The sequence below is a fragment of the Sylvia atricapilla genome, chromosome Z (assembly GCF_009819655.1).
Source record: "Sylvia atricapilla isolate bSylAtr1 chromosome Z, bSylAtr1.pri, whole genome shotgun sequence".
Lineage (NCBI taxonomy): Eukaryota > Metazoa > Chordata > Aves > Passeriformes > Sylviidae > Sylvia > Sylvia atricapilla.
Window position 1 is genome coordinate 69,463,176 of NC_089174.1, and position 19,494 is coordinate 69,482,669.

The window sequence follows — 19,494 nt, forward strand, 5'->3', positions numbered from 1 at the left end:
GCCTTGTTTTGTTCAGCCATGACTATTTTTGTGAGCGTGGGAAAGAGGAGGGTGGTTGTCACAGGTCATCTCATCTTTGAGAGGGTTCAGAGGAGGGATACAAGGATGATTAAGGGACAGGAGCATCTCTCTTATGAGGAAAGGCTGAGGGAGCTGGGCTTGTTCAGCCTCCAGAAGAGGTGGCTGAGAGGGTTTGGAGTCTTCACTACAGACAACCCTGTGCCGTGTGCTCTGGGATTGCCCTGCTTGGGCAGGGAGGCTCGACCAGACAACCTGCTGTGGGCTTTTCCAGCCTGATCCATTCTGGGATCCTGTGTGGTTTGTCTAAGTATCATTTGCATAAACATAATATAGAGAGAATCTTTATTTGTTTGATTTTATGTATATGGAAATATAACCAGATGAGAAAGATTGGGCACAGGGTACTTGTAACTTTATACTCACATCATTGCCATAAAAATTTATGTTAAGTACAGTAAATGATCATGTTAATGGCTGCAGTCCAGAATTAGTATAAAAGCACAGAAGAGGTGGAACTTCTTAAATTAATAGCATTACAGTACAATTCTTCAATACCTTCAACTTTTAACATTTTAGAATTTCCTTTGCTGAAATAAATATTTTATCCCCTTTCATGTATTAGTAATATATTATACTAGTAACATACATTAGCAACATTTCTATTGCTGAAAGAAATACTTATCCCCTTTTATGAGTTAATAACATTTTATGTTGTTTACAGTAACAGCTGAGATACATTTTCAACTTCAGAATGAGCACCATCATAGTTGGTTTTTTTTTTTTTTTTTTTTTTGGTTAGACACTGTTTTCCAAATTGTATATACTTTATTGTCAGTTTGCTATTTCTAACAAGGACTCATAAAGATACTCTTTTGAAGTGCTGGGAACAATACAGGATGGTTTTGAATGAAGGTTTCCAGAGAAAACATGACTTTAATGTTTCTGTCTTCTGTAGCACACAGTGGGTTTTAAAGGGAAAGATCATGAGACATGATAATATGAGTTCCTGAAAATATTTCCTCTGAATGTATCTGTAAATAAAAATGTAAATATGCATGTTGGGCCCTTCTCTCTTCACCCTGCAGGTTCAGAACCCTTCTCACATTGCCACAGATCTGCAGTCCCTATGTGGGTCTGAATCAATGCCAGCGCCCTCTTTGTGTAACAGAGCAGGGATAACACCGACCATTTAAACCTTAATGTTCTAATGGTGTTAAACCTCAAAGAAAATATTGACAAAGACATAGGTAAACGTTGCAAAATTTCTTTCGCAGCCTCACAGTGGAATCAGAGCTTTATGACCTCAGCATCTGGTGCACAGGTTTATGTGGTGCAGTCCTATAAAACCAGATCACCTCCTCCTTTATCTGTTTTTACGGCTCCATAGATGTCTTGCTCTTCCCTTAAAAATTCATCCTCTCAGGAGATAAGGAGGAAGTTAATGATGGCATAAAGCTAATTGGGAAGACAAGAATCCTTCATTTTCTGGCTTCCTCCTGTTTGTCCTGGTTGAGGCCCTCATGCTTCAGCTTTCTCAGTGCCTGCAACTGTTTCAAACACAGTCTGGGGGCTCTGTCTTCCCAGGTCTTCTCTTTCATCATTGTGAAATGAAGAGCCACAAACCAAAAGAAACCATAAAACATGGTTTCTTCAAAAGGCAGGATGCAGATACTGTAGTGAGGTTTGCGATGCACTGAGCCCCTTTTGGGAGAGTGGAGACACAGAAAAGGTATCTGAGGCTCCCACAGGCTTGTTAAAATTAATAAGAATTTACCTATGGGAAAATTGGTTTTCCTGAGAATATGTGACTCTACTCCTGAAAACATAGAAAAAGGATGAAGCTGATGCATCTCTGCAGGAGCATTTGATGTTCAAATGTAACTATTTATTTTTGAGGTTGTCAGTTCGTGTCTTGCAGAGCCTCTAAGAGCTCATAAGCTCAACACTGCATTTCTCCGAATGGTGTTGATGATACATGCGCAACATTAAGAACAAAAACAACCATAAACAGCATACTTGCCCATAGTGTCCCAATGTTCATTAACAATATTGCATTAACAGCTGGCTTCATGTAGCTTAGCATATAACATAGTGGATGGATATGACAGTTTTCAGGATAGAGGAGGCACAGTATAAATACAGTATATTGCTTTCACAAACAGGTTTTCAAAACTCTGGCAATATTATAAAAATAAGAATGAAGCTTCATATGCAATTAAATACAAATAACTGGGCTTCTGTATTTACTGTACAATAATTCCTGATAATTCCAGTGCTTTTCAGAACTGAATTTATTTACAATATTCTGTAGAGAGCAAATGCCATTTCAGTCAAAGCATGAAGGAAAACAGAGAAAAGAGAGATGCTACTTTAAGGTAAATGCTGTCATATCCAATGTCAAGATTTATGTGGTCAATCAGCTGTCAAATTCTTACATTGGCTAAGTTTATTTTTTCACTTACAGCATCAGAACTAGGGGGCCTTTAAAGAAGGAAGAAATGACGGCTGTTTCCCAAAGACATATTTTTAGGTACCTACACATGGATTTGCAAAGCAGCCTTTAGGCAGACTTTCCTGACAACCTCGGCCAGTACTTTCACTTCATTTATACAGAAGCAGCAGGATCCAGTACAAAATAATTACTTTACATAGTGCTTTTAAACAATAGGCTTCAATATTTTTTATATTCCAGTTATTTTTCACACTCAAATCTGCTTTTGACAGCAGCTGGTAATTAACTGATCCCATTTAGCAGTACCACTAACAACAGAACTGTACCCTGCAAGGCCTCTGACACCTGTTTGAATATCCTGCAGCTTTTGACTATTGGAAGGAACAGTTCCCAACCTAAGATATTTGAAAAACAAGATAAATAAAAGCTTTCTTCCTAACGCTGTCCTTTTATATTACTTCAATTTATCACATTCTTCATCCATTAACTTTCACAAATTGGTAATGAGGAGTTTCATAATGACTCCTGGTGCAGAGCATCAAAATACTGTGGCTACACACACCATCACATGTCACAGCATGTGAACACACTGTGGGTGGATGTGTGAGTCTGAGGCATTAGGCAACCAGTTTTATCAAGTCTCCATTTCATAAAGCTCTGGAATTGCAACCGATCCAAGGAGGTAAGAGAGGAAGACGTGCCAGCAGTGCCGGCACAGCAACATCACCAGTGCTACTGACCCAGAAAGAAAACACTCCCCTGGGGAGATTTCTTCCAAGTGCTCCTTGCAGTGCTAGTCCACGTAACGAATGCAGAAAGCCACGAAGCAGCAGCCGATCAGCGCCACTGTGGATGCTGAAATCACGGTGACAGCACTGCCAGCAACACTGACCAGGAGCCCCAAGCCCACACCAAGAATGATCTGGGCCAGCTGGACCATGCAGGTGAGAGCAGCACAGTCGATGCCCTTCCCTCGCCCATGCTCCCTGGCTTGTTCCCCTTCCTGCAGCTTCAGACTCTGCAAAGAAGCACAGAACAAACCCCAGAAATGGGGACAGTGTCAGCAACATGCAGCTCTTGGCCAAGACATTGTTACACCCCTCAAGGGCAGCAGGACAGGTCAGTAGCTTGCTGCTACTCTTCTTGTACCATAGAGGCTACAGAAGTTACCACAGAGATTTTACAAGTAACAGTCAGTTTTCCAAGCTTTCACCAAAATGTCCAGTTTTTCTCATTTGCAGTTTACCCCTCTATCCTTTTTCTTAAGGAAGTAATTGAAAACTGGCCAGAAAAATTCTACATTTTCTTCAAGTTCAGGTTAATTTGAACTCTGTCAAACTGCAATTTAACAGTACAGGTCATCCTGTAATGGATAATTTAGCTCTGACTCATGGCTGATGGAGCCATACTATCATATTATCAAAGAATCATCATAGAATCACAGAATGGTTTGTGTTGGAAGGAATCTTAAGAGTCATCTTGTTCCAATGCCCTTTTTGAGAGCAGGGACACTTTCCATCAGATCAAGGTGCTCAAAGGTACATCCAGCCTGGCCTTAAACACTTGCAGGGATGGGGCATCCAAAACTTCTCTGGACAACCTCATCTAGTGCCTCACCACCCGCACAGTAAAGAATTTTTTCCTAATATCTAACCTAAATTTACTCTCCCTAAATTTGAAGCCATTCTTGCTTGTCCTATCACCATGTGCCCTTGTGAAAAGCCCCTCCATCTTTTTTGCAAGCTCCCTTCAAATACTGGAAAGCCACAATTATGTCAATCTGAAGCCTTCTCTTCTTCAGGCTGAACAATCTCAATTCTCTCAGCCTTTCCTCAGAAGAGAGCTGCTCCAGCCCTATGATCATTTTTGTGTCTCTTCTCTGGACTGTCTCCAGCAGGTCCCTGTGTCCCTGTCTTTCCCATGATGGGACCCCAGCTCTGGATGCAGAGCTCCAGGTGGGTGTCACTAGAGCAGAGCAGAGGGGCAGAATCCCCTCCCTCCCCTGCTGCCCACGGGGCTCTGGATGCAGCCCAGGACACGTTTGGCTCTCTGGGCTGTCAGTGCCATGGCCGGGGCATGTCCAGCCTCTCACCCACCAGCACCCCCAAGTCCTTCTGGGCAGGGCTGCTCTGGCTCTGGTCATGCCCAGCCTGTGCTGATACTGGGGGTTGTCCCTGTCCAGGTGCAGCACCAGCACTTGGCCTTGTTAAATCTCATGAGATTTCCCTGGGCCCACTCCTTGAGCTTGTCCATGTTCCTCTGAATGGCATCCCCTCCTTCAGGAAACAGCCTCAGCTTTGTATCATCTGCAAACTTGCTAAGGGTGCACTCAATCCTTTCATCCATGTCTTTAAAGGAGATACTGAATCACACTAGTCCCAGTATAGACCCTTGAGGGCACCACTTGTCACTGATGTCCATTTGGATTCTGAGTAATTGACCATGACCCTCTGGATGTGACCATCCAACCACTTTCTTAGGCATCTAACAGTCCACTCATAAAATCCATCTTTTCAATTTAGAGGGAAAGATGTTGTGAGGAACCACATCCAAAGGCTTTACGACTGTGCTGATGTGCCCCACACACATACAGGCAGGAACCTGGAGTTATGGCTCAAAGAACATAAAGGAAATCACTACTAAAATACAAATGTATTACTTCTATTGCTGGGGATGAAAGCAACCTGAAAACAAACATCCAGACTAGGATTCTTCTACACTGCTGAGGACCACTTTTAATTACTAATCTGTGTATCTGCTATGATATACATAGCAGAGCAAAAACCTTTCTTTATTATGTACAAGTGTCTTGCTTATTAGCACCCTGTGAGGCTGGTGGATCACTGGAACAGGTTAACTATAGAGGGGTTGTGGAGTCTCCATTCTTAGAATCATTCAAACCAGACCCTGGGCAACCTGCTCCAGGTTGCCCTCCTTGAGCAGGATCTGCGTGATCTCTGGAGGTCCCTTCCTCCAGAAGGAAATTACTCTGTTTTACTGGGAAATTATGTGATAATTTACATATTTATTTTCTTCCTGTATAGGCTGTTAAATGGAGAAGGTTGTATTCCAACAACAAGAAGTTCCCACACTGTAGGCCAGCGGCACTGCTGTGTTCTGGTATCCAAATTCTCTTAGCCATTAAGATGCTTTTTACTTTTTGCAAACCCTATTACCTTGCCTCTGAGCTACACAAAGCTCACAAGTACTGGAGACACAAAGTCTCTTCCTAATCCAGTAGAAAAAAAAATTGAATTTGGATCCTTGGGAACAGCAGCACGGAAAAGGAGCTGAAATGGCAGCATTATAAAATAGCACATGATTTTGGTAGAGTGCATAGTGGGGAAAAATATCTGCTCCTTGTTCTGAAATTATAAAGTCCTAATTTTAGACACTTTTTAAAATAAATTGTATTTATTTTGCTGGGCTGTTCCCAGTGTTTCTATGTGGCAGTAGTTCCAACCACAAATACATGAATCTGTAAATGAATGCACTCTTGTACTTGATGTTCGCTCTTTATTTTTTTTCCTATCTTGAACATTATAGAACATTTGAGCTAAACCTCAACCCATTAATATAAAATCTGACAAAGAATTATATATAATTTAACATCTGTCCCAGGAAGTACCATACACCAAACAAGAAACAACTGGTTGTCTTAAAAGTTACACATGAATATACTGGCCTTTAAAGTGTAAAGTTCACGCACACTTAGCATATTTTATTTCATTTCTGTCTTGGAACAGATAAAAATTTTTCATTTACTCCTGCTCTCTAAGCTGGTTGACCTGAGGTTAGAATTGAGATCTCACCCTAACCTGGGCTCATTCCTAGCCTTTTGTTTTGTGTTTATAAAACATCATGATCATTCTCTGTTGGAAGGAGCAAAGAAATTAACTGAAAATTAAAGAATCACATATATGAAATATTTAATCACTTTGAGACATCCTCCTAGCATTCAGTAGAATAATTAGAGTTGTGTTCATCATTCAGAGGGTGCTGGTGAAAGCTGTGCAGAACAGTAGGACATGTTGTCTAGCACTTTATCTAGCCCTGTGCTGCTTTCAACTGTTTTATGTGGTTTTACAATGGTTCAACATTGCTCTTATTAATTTCTTCAGATGTCCCAAGATATACTGAAGAACTTTTCCTAATTTCTTCCAGCTCTCCTTATTCTTTCTTGTTTCCAGCTGTTTGACTAACTTAACAGACTTGAGAGAACTTTTCCATTACAGAACTCAACACTTCACAATACATGTAGATCCTGCTGTGCCCAGTAACATGATACAAGGTGTGCAAGTCTTTCCAGATTTTCCTTGGAAACAGGATTTAAGGCCATGGAGGACAAAAACCCAACCACAGACATTTAGATAGATAAAAAGAATGTGGTATATGATTTAATACTGAACTACATAAAGCTACTTCTACTTGAATGTCATTTGTTTATTAGCTAAGAGCTTTTGTAACACTTTGCAGTTACCTAAAAGTTCTGACAGCCTTTACAGGCTTGTTATTAATCTCAGGCACTCAGAAGTCAAGTTCTCTGCTAATGTGGCTGGAAGGAAGGATATAAGAAATGTAGAATTTGAAGGCAACACAAGTGGAGCCCTCTTACCTGCTTACTGTCTGAACATGTACTGTGATTGGCTTTGTTTCAGATGTGATGATAAATAACTATTTGTTTCACTGAAGGCATGTTTGCAGAATTTGGAGCTGGGATGTTAACTCTCTCTGTCAGAAACTCCTCATTCATATGCATCATTATTATTAGTTCAAAATTAAAATTAAAAGCTGCTCACCATTTCTATCCAGTTTACCCCCAAAACAGGTTGAACACACACAGACAGATATAAACTTAATGCTTCTTGAGACATTGCACTCACCTCTTCTTCTCTGTGGTATTCTGCAATGAGGTGGAATGGAACTGTGTACAGTGTGCTGGACATGACTCCAAATAGTGAACAAAGAGCCAGAGTAGAATAGACATTGGGAAACAAGCCAATTAATCCAGTACCAAGTCCAAAAAATAGGTATCCAATGAAATAAAGTCCCTTTAATCCTATGTATGGCAGAAGGACTTTCTGCAAGTCTGTGAAAAGAAAGCAAAATTGCTGATAAGATTTAAAAAACAGGTCATATTTTATCAGAGAATTCCTTTTAAGGCACTGTATTTTGTAAAAAGCAATGAAGGAGATAATCTTAATGATTTTGGAAATTACCTCAGATTATTATAGGTATAAACTTGCCAAAGAATATTTGCTCACACCGCCCAGAGCTCAACCTGCAGCTCACACTGCAGTTGCACTCAGAGACACTTGTGCAGAATAGACTTTCATGCACAGAAAGACCACACAGAAATGCCTGCAGTTAAGCTCCAAAGGAGAAAACACTTCCCTCAAGCTCCTTTAGATGCTCAAATCAACCCCCAAAATGCTACTTATTTGAGCTTTCAGATCACAAGTAATTTTTTAATCCTGTGGAAAAGTTATGGTGAAATCTAACTGGGGAGCTGTGCCAGCATGTTTAGACATAATTTTGCAGAGCAAGATTCAAGCTCCTGGCAAGACTTTCTGCAAGGGGAATACAAATGGGGAGAGGCCACTTTTGAGAGCCTACAGCTAAGCATTGCTAAGTGAAAGAGCACCTAAGAATTTGATGTGGCAGTTAATTTCAGAATGATTTTCAGTGTTCAGGGTCAGTTCCTGTGCAGAACAATGTCTTACTCCCAAAGTGACTCCTCATCATATGGTCAGGACAGGCTGGACTAAGATATGAGTTTCTAACAATGCTGAGAATGTAACATTCCTTAAAGCTTTAATGTAGAAAAAAAATCTAGGTAATTTGGCATCCCTTTATGGTTTTTAAACAATTGCAAACAGCAAACCCAGTGTTGGAGTTCATTCGTGGGTACTTACAAGAATAGACTGATGAAGAAATCGCATTGATGCACAGTCCCCAGCATCCCATTTCTACCCCAGTTTTGTAGGTAAGGTAAAGTGTGGAGTTGTGAGGTGCATAAGGATTCCCGTGGTACACAACCTGAAAGAGACCACGAAAGTCACAGAAGGCAGGGATGGCTGCATGTAGGGAATGCCTCCTTCTTATGGGCACAGGGCCCCATCTCTGGTAGGGAGCACCCGAGGAATCTGTAAAGCAGTGTCATAACCACCCATCTGTAATTCTCCAGGTTTCACACTACGTCTCCTGGACTATAACATGCCAGGCTCCACCTCATTTTTTTACCCTCTGCATTTTCCTGGACTGTCTACTTTACATTGACTCCATTGCTCTTTTATCCTTTGGGTGTCTCACTTCCAACTAACTTTTTCTCTCCACTTCTGCCTTCTTGCCTTAGCCTTTCTTTCTCTAATTTATCTATTTTTTTCCTGTTTTCTCTTTCAGGTTTACCTCTAACATACCCACTTCCACTAACATTCTAACATTTCCACATAGTTATTGTCCTACTCAGTAACCTTCCAAGACAAGCAAAACTTTTCTTTCAGTTGTTAATCTATACTGCAAGGGAAAAAACCCTCCCTCTCACCTTGCCTACAAAGGCAGAAAAGGCAAGGAAATGGGAGTATTGTGTGGAAATCACAGAAGAGCAGGCAGTAGCAGTGAGAGATTTGTGCCAGGAGCGTATTAGTACTCTGGAAGAAGGGAGGCAGACACATCCATGTAGGCAAGAATCACTGTCAAGGACATACAGTCCCTGGGAATGGCAGAAAAGGCACCACTGGCTATTGTGAAGGCAAACAGTTGCTGGGAAAAGGGACTCAGGGCAGACAAATGCAAGAAAATAAAACTTTCTGCTACCAAGTAGCTCCCTGTGTCAAAGAGCTGCACGGTCTGAGGCCAGGGAGGCTGCAGTGCATGTGAGGGGCTTTGTGTGGATGCTGCACACTCACCAGGATAAAGCCAGCGGCATCCAAACACTGCCCCAGCTAGAAAACCTGCCCATCTGGGAGTAGCTCCGAAGCCAAAGCAGAAAATCGATGTGTTTCAACCAGCTCTGAGAGCCTCACTTGGAACAATTAGATACAAATAGCCTTACAAATACTAAAGGTTTTCCCCAATGATTTCACAGACAGGCTTGAAACAAGGGCCTGACCTTAATTAGCTGGCTTACAAAACTATTGTGGAGCCATTCAGATATAAATGGCTCTGACACCAGTGTCATTTCCTCAGGATAGTAACACCATTTCTTTTTTATGGAGGAGGAGATGCTAAAAGGAAGGAGTAGTGAGATGATTTTAGGCTTTACCTGTCCCATGAAATCTGTGAAGAAGAGCATGTTGGACAGGAAAGCCATCCATCCAAAGAGGTGGCTCACACACAGCCAGCGATAGTGGGATGGCATGCTTAAAAGTGTCTTCAGAAGTGATTTAAGGGTCATCTTCCTTTTTTCCTAAAAGCAAATATTCAAGAATAATACAGTATTATTGTTCTGAAGGCCAGTGAAATAGCTGACAGCAAATGAAGAAGGCCTTAGTAGTACCTTTTCATTGCTAAATTTCCTAAGGCTTTTATTTTTTGCTAGGAAGGGTTGCTTGGGTACTGAGTTTCCTTCAATTTATAAAATTCACAGAAACTATGGAAGAGATGGAGTGTACCAGCAGGAATGTAACATTTCTTGCTGTTGTAATCTGTAGGACAATTATTTAGATGTAGAATCACAGGGAAATTTTCTGCCAAAGCAGACTCAGAGAGTTAAAAAAACCCCCTATGAACCAACAACAGAAATAACCGGAAACAAAAGTTATTTCTTTATAGAGACCATCAGCTTTACACTGAAAATTTAAAGCTGACACAGAAAAAAGTTATGCTCAAAATACTTCCTGGAAATTAAAAGTTGTGGATTTCTGAGCATTTTTGAGTTATTCCCTTTCCATTCTGTGTGCTAAATTCACTAGGAAACTTCTTTTTCTAAGGAAACGTCTACCTCTTCGGGCATATCATGAGATTTCCACTAGGCACTGTCCTTGAAGCAGGGAGGAGTGTCATTCACCATGGCAGCAAATAGAGGATGTGAGCTCCAGAATATGAACACCTTATACCATGAAGGAAGTAACTCATTTCACAATCAAAACTTAATTGGTGCTAGTTAACAAATCTCACTGATGAGGAAAATCAAATTTTCTCACCATCTTTAATACCTCATGTTATCTGCCTCCTTGTCTCAGCCCTGTGCCCCTAAACTCTCAGTTTCTTTTTCATTCACATTCATCAGATCATTTGTATTACTTTTTTTTTTTTTAACTACTGTAGGTGTGCTTGATATCAGGTATTTTGACGCATTATTCTTCTTGTATTAAAGCTCCTGCATGGTTCACTGCTTTTAAGGGAAAAAAAAAGGAAAAAAGATACTATTTTAACTGTGTATGATGGAAAACTTCCCATTTTCTCTCATAACATTTGGAGACAACAGTGTTGAGAGAGATGGTAAGGGAAGATACATGTTATAAAACGTGGAAGAACTGCAAAAGTTATGCTAATTACTGGAAACTCCTGGACTGGATCTTATCTTCAATTTGCTGTAAGATGTAATTTTTTCCTTTCTTATTTCAGTGTTGTAATTACTTTTTTGCAATTCTACTTTCCTTTGAACTAGGCTATGCTACAAGCTACTCTATGGGTAATCACCACATATAAAGTTGGAAAATACTTTGCTTCAGTGCGAGGTTTTTAATCCTCATAGGAATGCCAAAATTCAAGTTGCTGACTTCTACCTTGGACTGTATGTTGTCCAAATCCCTTGGAATTTCTCTTGGCATCACTGTCTTTTTTAAACAGGGTAAGCTTTATATTCTTCCATAATTATAAAAAGAAAGCAAACAAAAAAAAAATCTAGATTGACTCACTAGTGCTATTTCAAGGATAATTACTATTGTTTGACTGGGCTTAATTGAGTTTATAATTTTTCCACACTGCTTTTTAAAATAACCTTTCCAATCTAAGTTCTAAGATAAGGTCATGGAACTACAAAGGACACTGCAGTGATTACAAACAATAGTTTGACAGCTAGATAGAAAGGTTTTCTTTCTATCTAGATATTCCAGAGAGTGGAAATGGAAATCAAAAATGTTTAATGCACACATTCAAAACATACCAGCACACAAACTGCATGCTAATCTAAATAATGTGCTAAAGTTTGGCTCTGTTTAAGTGCCTTATTCTTCAAAAGCTCACAATACCAAATAATCTCTACAAAATCACAACTTAGAGCACAAGATCATAAGAATACAGATGAAGCAACATGACTTGGGTTTTGTGGCAGTGGACCCTGAATAATTTGGCACCATTCAAAAGAATACAAGGCTAATTTCTTTGTGAGAGCATAGACCTTAATTTAGAAGAAATATAGCCATGATGGCTGCAATTAAAAAAAAAAAGAGAGACAGAAAAACAGGAAGCCAAACCATTTCTTCAAGGAAGTGATTATGGTAATGAATGAACTCAGCAAACATGTGCCACAGGAGACAGATCATTAAAGCAGTGAATGTCTACAATTCATACACACAAAGAAATGCACATCAAAGAAACATGAGACTGATCAAAGCCCTGGGGGGACTCCAGCAGGCTTCCCAGCCTGTCAGACAGGAGGTCAATGGCACAGGCTTACCCACACTGGACACCACAGGTTCCCCTCTGGTGTCAGACATGCAATTCCATGTTACTCATGGTACTGACTCCATGGAATTATTTCTTGCCAAGGCAGAAGCTACTCCAAACCACAGTCTGCTACCTGCCCTTTCACTGCATCACTCTCTCATCTTCATTTGCCTTTTTTTTTTAAAGCCTACACGGTCCAAGCAAACGATGACACTCAGCATCTCTAACATCTCGGAGGATGCTTAGAGTGAACAGGCCTGGTGAAGGATGCTGGCTGCTCAAGTTGCCTGCAGTAAGGAAGTACAGACAGCATCACAATGCTCTTGTCAGATTCTCCCCATAACTGTTGCCTTGCTGTCTGCCCAACTCTGTGTTTGCCTGGCATTCTCATCAGACAATGCTCATTTCATAAGTCGAGCATCTGGTGTAATAGTATTTTTCTTCTGGTTAGAAGTTACCAAGTGCTATTATAAAACAAATTACAAATAATAAAAGATAATAAATCCCTTTTATTTATAGATTAAACAAGTGTATTCCTTTCTTGCTTATGACCATTTGCACATTCTTAGTACGGTTTACCTGATTTATCAAACCTTTGTATCAGTGTGTCAGGGATGGATAATATGCATAACGCCAAGAAATCAAAAGTGAAATCAAAATGACAAGCAATTGTATCACCACTATTGCATTACACTTTGCTTAGCTAGTGTCCTGTGAGATAGACATGAGGATTTCTAGCACTAAAAGTCATCAACCAAACAGTAAAAATGATCACCTCTTCCCTAGACCATGCTAGAAGTGAGCTCCCTAGATATTTTTCTGGTAGATTCACCTCTTCCTCTGTGTCTTAGGTTGAAGAAATCTCTCGTAAAATGCATCAGAAACAAAATAACAGCGAGGATTTAAAAATACTCACTGTTATCTTGCACCTAAAAATTCTGCCAAAGGCACAGATACAATATCACTCAAAATAAAATTCAAACTCTGGTAGCAAGGTAGTACTGCTGTAGAAGTAGTAATATTAAACACATTAGTGCTCAATGAAATGTTGAGCAGCAGAAAACCCAAATGTTTACTAGGCAGGGAACATACATTTCACATGCACTATGTATAAAATTGTGTGGACTTCGGTGAGAATTAGTGACCTACATCAAAGTTTAATGGTCTATAGTCTTTGTCCACAATTTTATGCTAGTTACATCAAGACTAAAGGATAAAGTAGATACTATTTACAAAATTTACATGAGGAGGATATCAAGAGACTGACATTGAGCAGACAGCTGAGTGAGGTACTCCTTCATCCTTGTCATTGGATCAAAGCATCAGAACTAGCTTGTCTCATCCCTCTTGCTGGCAATACTTTCTAAAAAAAAAACCCCAAACTTTCTTAAAAAAAAAAAAAAAAAAAAAAAAAGAGCAGGCTTTCTCCTGTCTCTGTATCCTGGTGGAGAGTTCCTCTGTGTGTGTGTGAAAGAACTCCATTACAAACAATCAACATTAGCTAATTAAGGAGTCTCTAAGGATGCAAAGATATGTTCTGTAAAATCATCTCTGCACTCACCTCTGTGCGTGATGCAACTGTACATTTCCCTGGCTTGGCTGCAGCCTTGATTTCGGGACATGTTGATTTTAAGTAACCATTCTTAATTTCCTCCTCTATGGAGTTGTATTTATGGGGTTCAGTCACTTCCAACAAGAACTTTGCCTCTTCATTTTCATATCTGAGTGGGACTTCAGGAATACTGCACAGATGTAGGGTAAGGCAGATTATGAAAACCAAGGCTGCGAAGAAGAAAATCACCTGGAATTCTGATGCCAGTGTATATCCTAGTATAGTTTGACCCCAATCCATAGCACCTGTAAGGTAACCCAGGGCACCTCCCAAACCTACAATGGTGAGGGGGGAAAAAAGGAAAAAAAAGAATGTTTACTGGCATTGATAAAATAAACAAAGAGTACATAATACTCTCAATATGTTCATGCCCTCTAGAAATGATAGAATAATCACTCTTCAGATATTTTTCACACGAAATAGGAATAGTGAGCTATCCACATACATGAGCAGTTACTAAAACATCTCTTGAAAAACCTCCTCAGATTTGTCAGGCAGAGCTCTCCAGAAGTTGCCTGAACATACAGCAACATCGGGTCCATCTCTTTTTTTGACTCCTTGAAGTGGCAAACATTACAAGTAAAACTAAATAAAATCCTACAAAAATTTATGTGGTTTTCTTTTTTATTTTCACAGAACAAATGTTTTTTAAATTATATTGAGACTACCTATAGTTTAGAATTTGTTAAATGTATTTTATTTAGCTTAGTCCAAACAGAAATACTGCCTCCATGTGAATTTTTTAAAAATTAAATAAACCCAAAGGCGTGGGTTTGTAAATATACAAATCCAAGTACCACACCACTTGGAAAAGAAAACAGAAAGGAAGAAATATAAGTGTGTAATCCCATTTACTAATTTTCTCAGAAGAGGTAAACTAAAAGGTAAAATGAGAATGCTACTTTGTGTCTTGAAGTTAATAAATCCAGTTTTCAGTCAGTTCGGGTTTTTTACATATTCTTCTGTTTGTTTTAAGTGCACACAGAGGTGCACAGGAATGTGCCCTCTGTTACATTTAGTACTGAGCTCTGGTAGGAGTGGCACCTTTGCAGAGTCCTGACACCTTGTTAACCAGGTGGCTCTGTGGGATGGATGGTTGGGAGTTCCACAGGACAGGCACTTGCCAAGAACATGGAAGTATTTCTACCCTTCTGCTTAGGAGAACTGATAACAGTGTACAGCAAAGACCCACATCTAACAAAACCTAACAGCACCTGCACTTGCTTCCCCAACAAAACATGGGATTTTGACTTCATTCTGGGCTTTCTGTACTTCCTTTGCCCTCTTGTGTCTGATTATGGCCAACCTTCATTGTGTCCTATGGTATTTCACAGGGGACTCTATCCTTGCTTGTTCTCATAAAAAACAATTATGCTAATAACCTTTTAAAGAAAATCAACACTACATAATCTCACTGTATGTTTGCAGAGAGGATGTTTGACATTTGATGATGTCTTTGCATGCTGTTTTGAAAAAAAAGCATTATGATATTGGAATGCAGCCTGAATGCTGAGATGTTGGATGTGTGTACTCTTTCTTCCACTTGAATGGGTGGCCATGGTTTCATAACTGCAAAGCTATCAAGTTTCATGTTCAAACCCTAAACTGAAGGCAATCTGGAGAGAAAAATCTTAGAGGGAAGAAGGGAGAGAGGGAGGGAGGAAGGAAGGAAGGAAGCAAGGAGGGAAGGAAGGAAGGAACTAAAGTGGGAAAAAGAAATAATATCTAAAACAGAAACTGGGAAAAAAATGGGAAGATTGCTATCTGTGTCTAATAGGGATAAAATGGGGAATGATAAATGTAATCTGTAGGGAATGGATATTTGTATTTCATTTTAAGGAAAACTAACACCAAGGCAAATGAATTGCTGAAGAAGACTGCCTTGGGAGGCTGTAGAACTCCAATCAAGGGAGGATTTCAACACCAGACCAGGGAACTTTCAGTTAGGAAGGGTTAAGATATTGATGAACTTGCTGTGGAGAGCACAGGATGCTGGACCAAGTCACGCACTTTATCCCAGTCTTATTTCACGTTATTTGTCCCACATCCCTTTTCACATCTCTGTACACTGAATCAGCTAAATCTGTAGCTTCAAACTTGGAGACTTTTTAGTACCATCCAAAAAAATTTGCAACCAGACTTGTGCTGAATATACATAGAAACTCACTCCTCTCTCTGTCCAAACAAGTGATTCTTTAGCATTTTGTCTGTCTGTTTCTAATGGGTAATACAGATTTCATTCCCATATGGCTTTAAGCTCCCTTTATAATCTGTGTTCCTGGACACAGGTATTTCATGTGTCCAAAACTGGCCTGTTGTCAGTACCTACTACACCCTGCTCCTTGAACAGAGTAACTGTGAGTCTACATCTCTCTGCTCCTGGTGGGGGTTCAGTAGCCACAAAAATCTGCTGTAACAAAGATTACATGACTTCTTATGTAGCCTGCTTTACATCTAGTGCTTTCACAGGGATTACTTTCAGACATGGCAGGAGGCAGGAGGTTCCTCCCAGGTCACTTCACAAGTACACAGCCTTAGGTGTCTTCCCTGTGCATTTCCTCAACACAGAGCTCACATTGTACCAATGATGTCATAGAATCAACGTCCAGGGGTTGGAATCGACCTTAGAGATCATCCAGTCCCATCCACCCTGCCACTGGCAGGGACACCTCCTACTAGACCAGGCTGCTCAAGGCCTTGTTCAACCTAGCCTGGAACACGGACAGGCTTGGGCATCCAATAATCCCCCTGGACAACCTATTCCAGTGTCTCAACACCCTCACAGGGAAGAATTTCTTTCTGACATCCAGCCTAAATTTCCCCTTATCGTCCTAAAGAAGAGACCCTCTCCAGCTTCCCTGTGGCCCCTCCTTCAGAAACTGGAAGGTTCCTATTGGATCTCCCCACAACCTTCTCTTCTCCAGTCTGAGCAGCCTGTCTATTTCAGGGGAGGTGCTCCAGTTCCCTTATCCACTTAGTAGCCTTTATTTGGACTTGTTCCAACAGTTTTGTATCCTTCTGTAACTCAGCAACATTCCAAAAATGTACAAAGACAAATGAAGCTGTTTACTTCATTAGCAGGAACTTGAACTGAACTACTTAGACCTATTTTGTGGGAGTTGTGAATTTCTGAATTTTACACAGAACTCTTTTTCTATACAGCACATACTGGGGCACTGCTGAAGAACGGAAATCAATTGGGTTGTGCAGCTCTTGTTCTATGTCACATGACAAACCAAAGATGTTATTTTTATGTGCAATAGCAATGAAACAAGCTACATCCATTAATTTTTGCCTCAGCAAAAACTTGAAAAAAACCCCAAACAAACTGAACAAACACTATTTCACTTTTTAAAATAACTAGCTGCTCTTAAATCATGTCTGTGTTGCTGTAATTGTTTGTGCCTGCAGTCTTCTTCAGACTTCAGAATTCTTGTAGAGCAATCACAAGTTGCTGTTCTCTGGAGTAGTGAAAACCCAGCAAACAAAAGTCTCGTGACTGAAGTGCAGGATCAGATGATCAGTTCATTCAAGATTAGAAACATGGTGACAATAAAGCCATGCAATTACCTTCCCCTCCATTGAGAGGTAGGGAGAAAAAGAAGGGATCAGAGTACCTGTAAAGAGGGCGTGGTAATGCAGACCCTTCTCTTTATCCTGATGAGAGCAGACATCAAATAAATATGCTTTGATGGGACCATCAACAAAATCAGCTGCAAAGTCAAAAAGTACTACTCCCAGCATAGTAATGATTATTGCCCACATCCGCTGCTTTTCTCTCTCATCGATGAAAGCTAAAAAAAGAAAAACACCCTCATTCTGACAGCAACAGTGCCATGTTCTGCAAAACCACATTTAGTCTCTCCTTATACCTCAAAATCAAAACAATGACTGGTTATGCCAGAGAGTCCAGTGACACCAAAATCTCATCAGAGAAGCAGGAGAGCTGAGTCTATGTAGTGCTGAGCTGGGCTGGGTTGACTTACTGCCTTGAGTCACCACATGCTCAGAATGCTTCATGCTCCACAGCCAAGAGCATCACTATCCGTTATCTCTTTCTTTACCACTTCAAGGCATGCTCTGGTAACACATGCATTTTGTAATACTTTTAGTTTATTCTCTTTGTCCCACCCTTATATTGTTTTAGATAATCAAGAGTTGACTGCAACATCTCTTTCTGGGTCAATGAAATCAAGCATATTCAACATTAATAATATCAAGGAAGAAATAATAAATCAGTCCATAAAACACACACCTCCTCCTTGCCTAGTCAGCAACAACTTTCTGTCAAGACTTTAGGAAGCTACATCCCAAGCTAAAATATGAAAATAGGAATGTCACTCCTATTTGTTTTGCGTGTTTCATCTGCAACAGAGTTTTCAAGCAGTTAAGGATTTTTGTTTTTCACCAGCACAACACAGTCCTGAGTCAAGCCTGTGCTGCAGTAATTATAGGCGAGTATTTTGAATACTAATCCATCAAAAATAAGGATGAACGGGGATTCAGTTTGGGTATGTACTATCATTTAAGCTAACAAGGTAGATCTTAGCTCAAAAAACTTCCATGACCTAAGCAAATCTTTACTTCTAGGAGCTTACCAGGCAACCAAACCAACATACAACAGACTGCAATCACATGCACAGACTACACAACACTATGCACAGAGTACATGACATCCAGTGTTCAGATTGAATGTACACGAAGATTACAGTGTTCCCCAGCTCCTTCAGTGCACCTGAGTCACGTGATACCAAATTTTAACAGAGTATTTTAAGAAGGAAAAGGGGAACCCCTCTCCTTTTTCTGATTCAAAAGGCTAGGATGAGTTTTGTCTGTCAGCGTAACACAAGCCCCTCACTCACCTGAGATCATCACGTCCCCATTGAGGTACAAAGCCATGCCTAACAGCATTATGATGCCCAGACCCAGAATGTAAGGTCGCCTCCTGCCCCAGCTACAGGTGCAGTGATCACTGGCTGAACCTACCACGGGCTGCAGCACGAAGCCCAGGATAGGGCTGATGAGCCATACAAGGCTGTAGAGGTTCTTGGGCAGCCCTACACTTAGCAGCACGGGTGTGACAAAGGCGGCCTCCACGGCGTAGCAGAACTCCCGACCGAACATGGCCATGCTGTGCATGATCAGCCTTCCCACCGCTCGCTTCCTTGGCACCACTGCTTCAGTCCTCATCACTGACTGCCTCGGAGCTTCCTCCTTCTCTCTGGTGTCATCCATGTCGGCCTTGGCCACTCCGGAGGTGGGTGGAAGAGCTCCGTGGAAGCTGTCTTCAGTTAAGGTCATAGCTCTGGCTGTGAGCAGCGCCGTGGCGAGCTGGTGCTGCCTGCTCCGGCTGACATGGGGCCCAGATCATATGCCGGGTGGGATCGGTCTGTGCTGGGGGAGGGACTCACATACTTTCATGGCTCTGCGATCACAAGTTATGCCAGGAAGGGGGCGGGGTGTGTTCTCATTAGCAGATCTGAGCTTTTGGGCGTCTGCACTGCTCCTGACTATCTACAACCAAGGAATTACTGTTTACGCATGAAGCACACATATAATGGGAACATACATCACATGGTCCAGGCACAGGATTAGCCTGACACAAAGCTGTTCCTCTTGTTTTAAGATCTTGCTGTAAGACAGCAGTGACACCAGGAACTGAGTCCTCATCTACCCATTCAGCAAACATGAGCATCAGACCATTCCATGCCGACTAACCTGGGAGGAAAAATCTGCATCTGTCCAGAAAAGGATTTCATTGCACTTCATACGGATAAGTAAGTGAACCTATCCCACT

At 40.8% G+C, this 19,494-nt stretch overlaps 1 protein-coding gene across 1 annotated transcript; it reads right to left on the minus strand.

Moving 5' to 3' along the window:
• Window positions 1-3,266: 3,266 nt before the first annotated feature.
• SLC45A2 (solute carrier family 45 member 2) lies at window positions 3,267-18,998 on the minus strand. The gene is made up of 7 exons (XM_066338429.1): window positions 18,560-18,998; window positions 17,315-17,491; window positions 13,647-13,972; window positions 9,738-9,881; window positions 8,389-8,512; window positions 7,357-7,562; window positions 3,267-3,491 (listed from the first exon to the last, which is right to left on the minus strand). The coding sequence occupies exons 1-7, from the start codon at window positions 18,996-18,998 to the stop codon at window positions 3,267-3,269; spliced, it is 1,641 nt and encodes a 546-aa protein (XP_066194526.1).
• Between the last annotated feature and the right edge of the window lie 496 nt (window positions 18,999-19,494).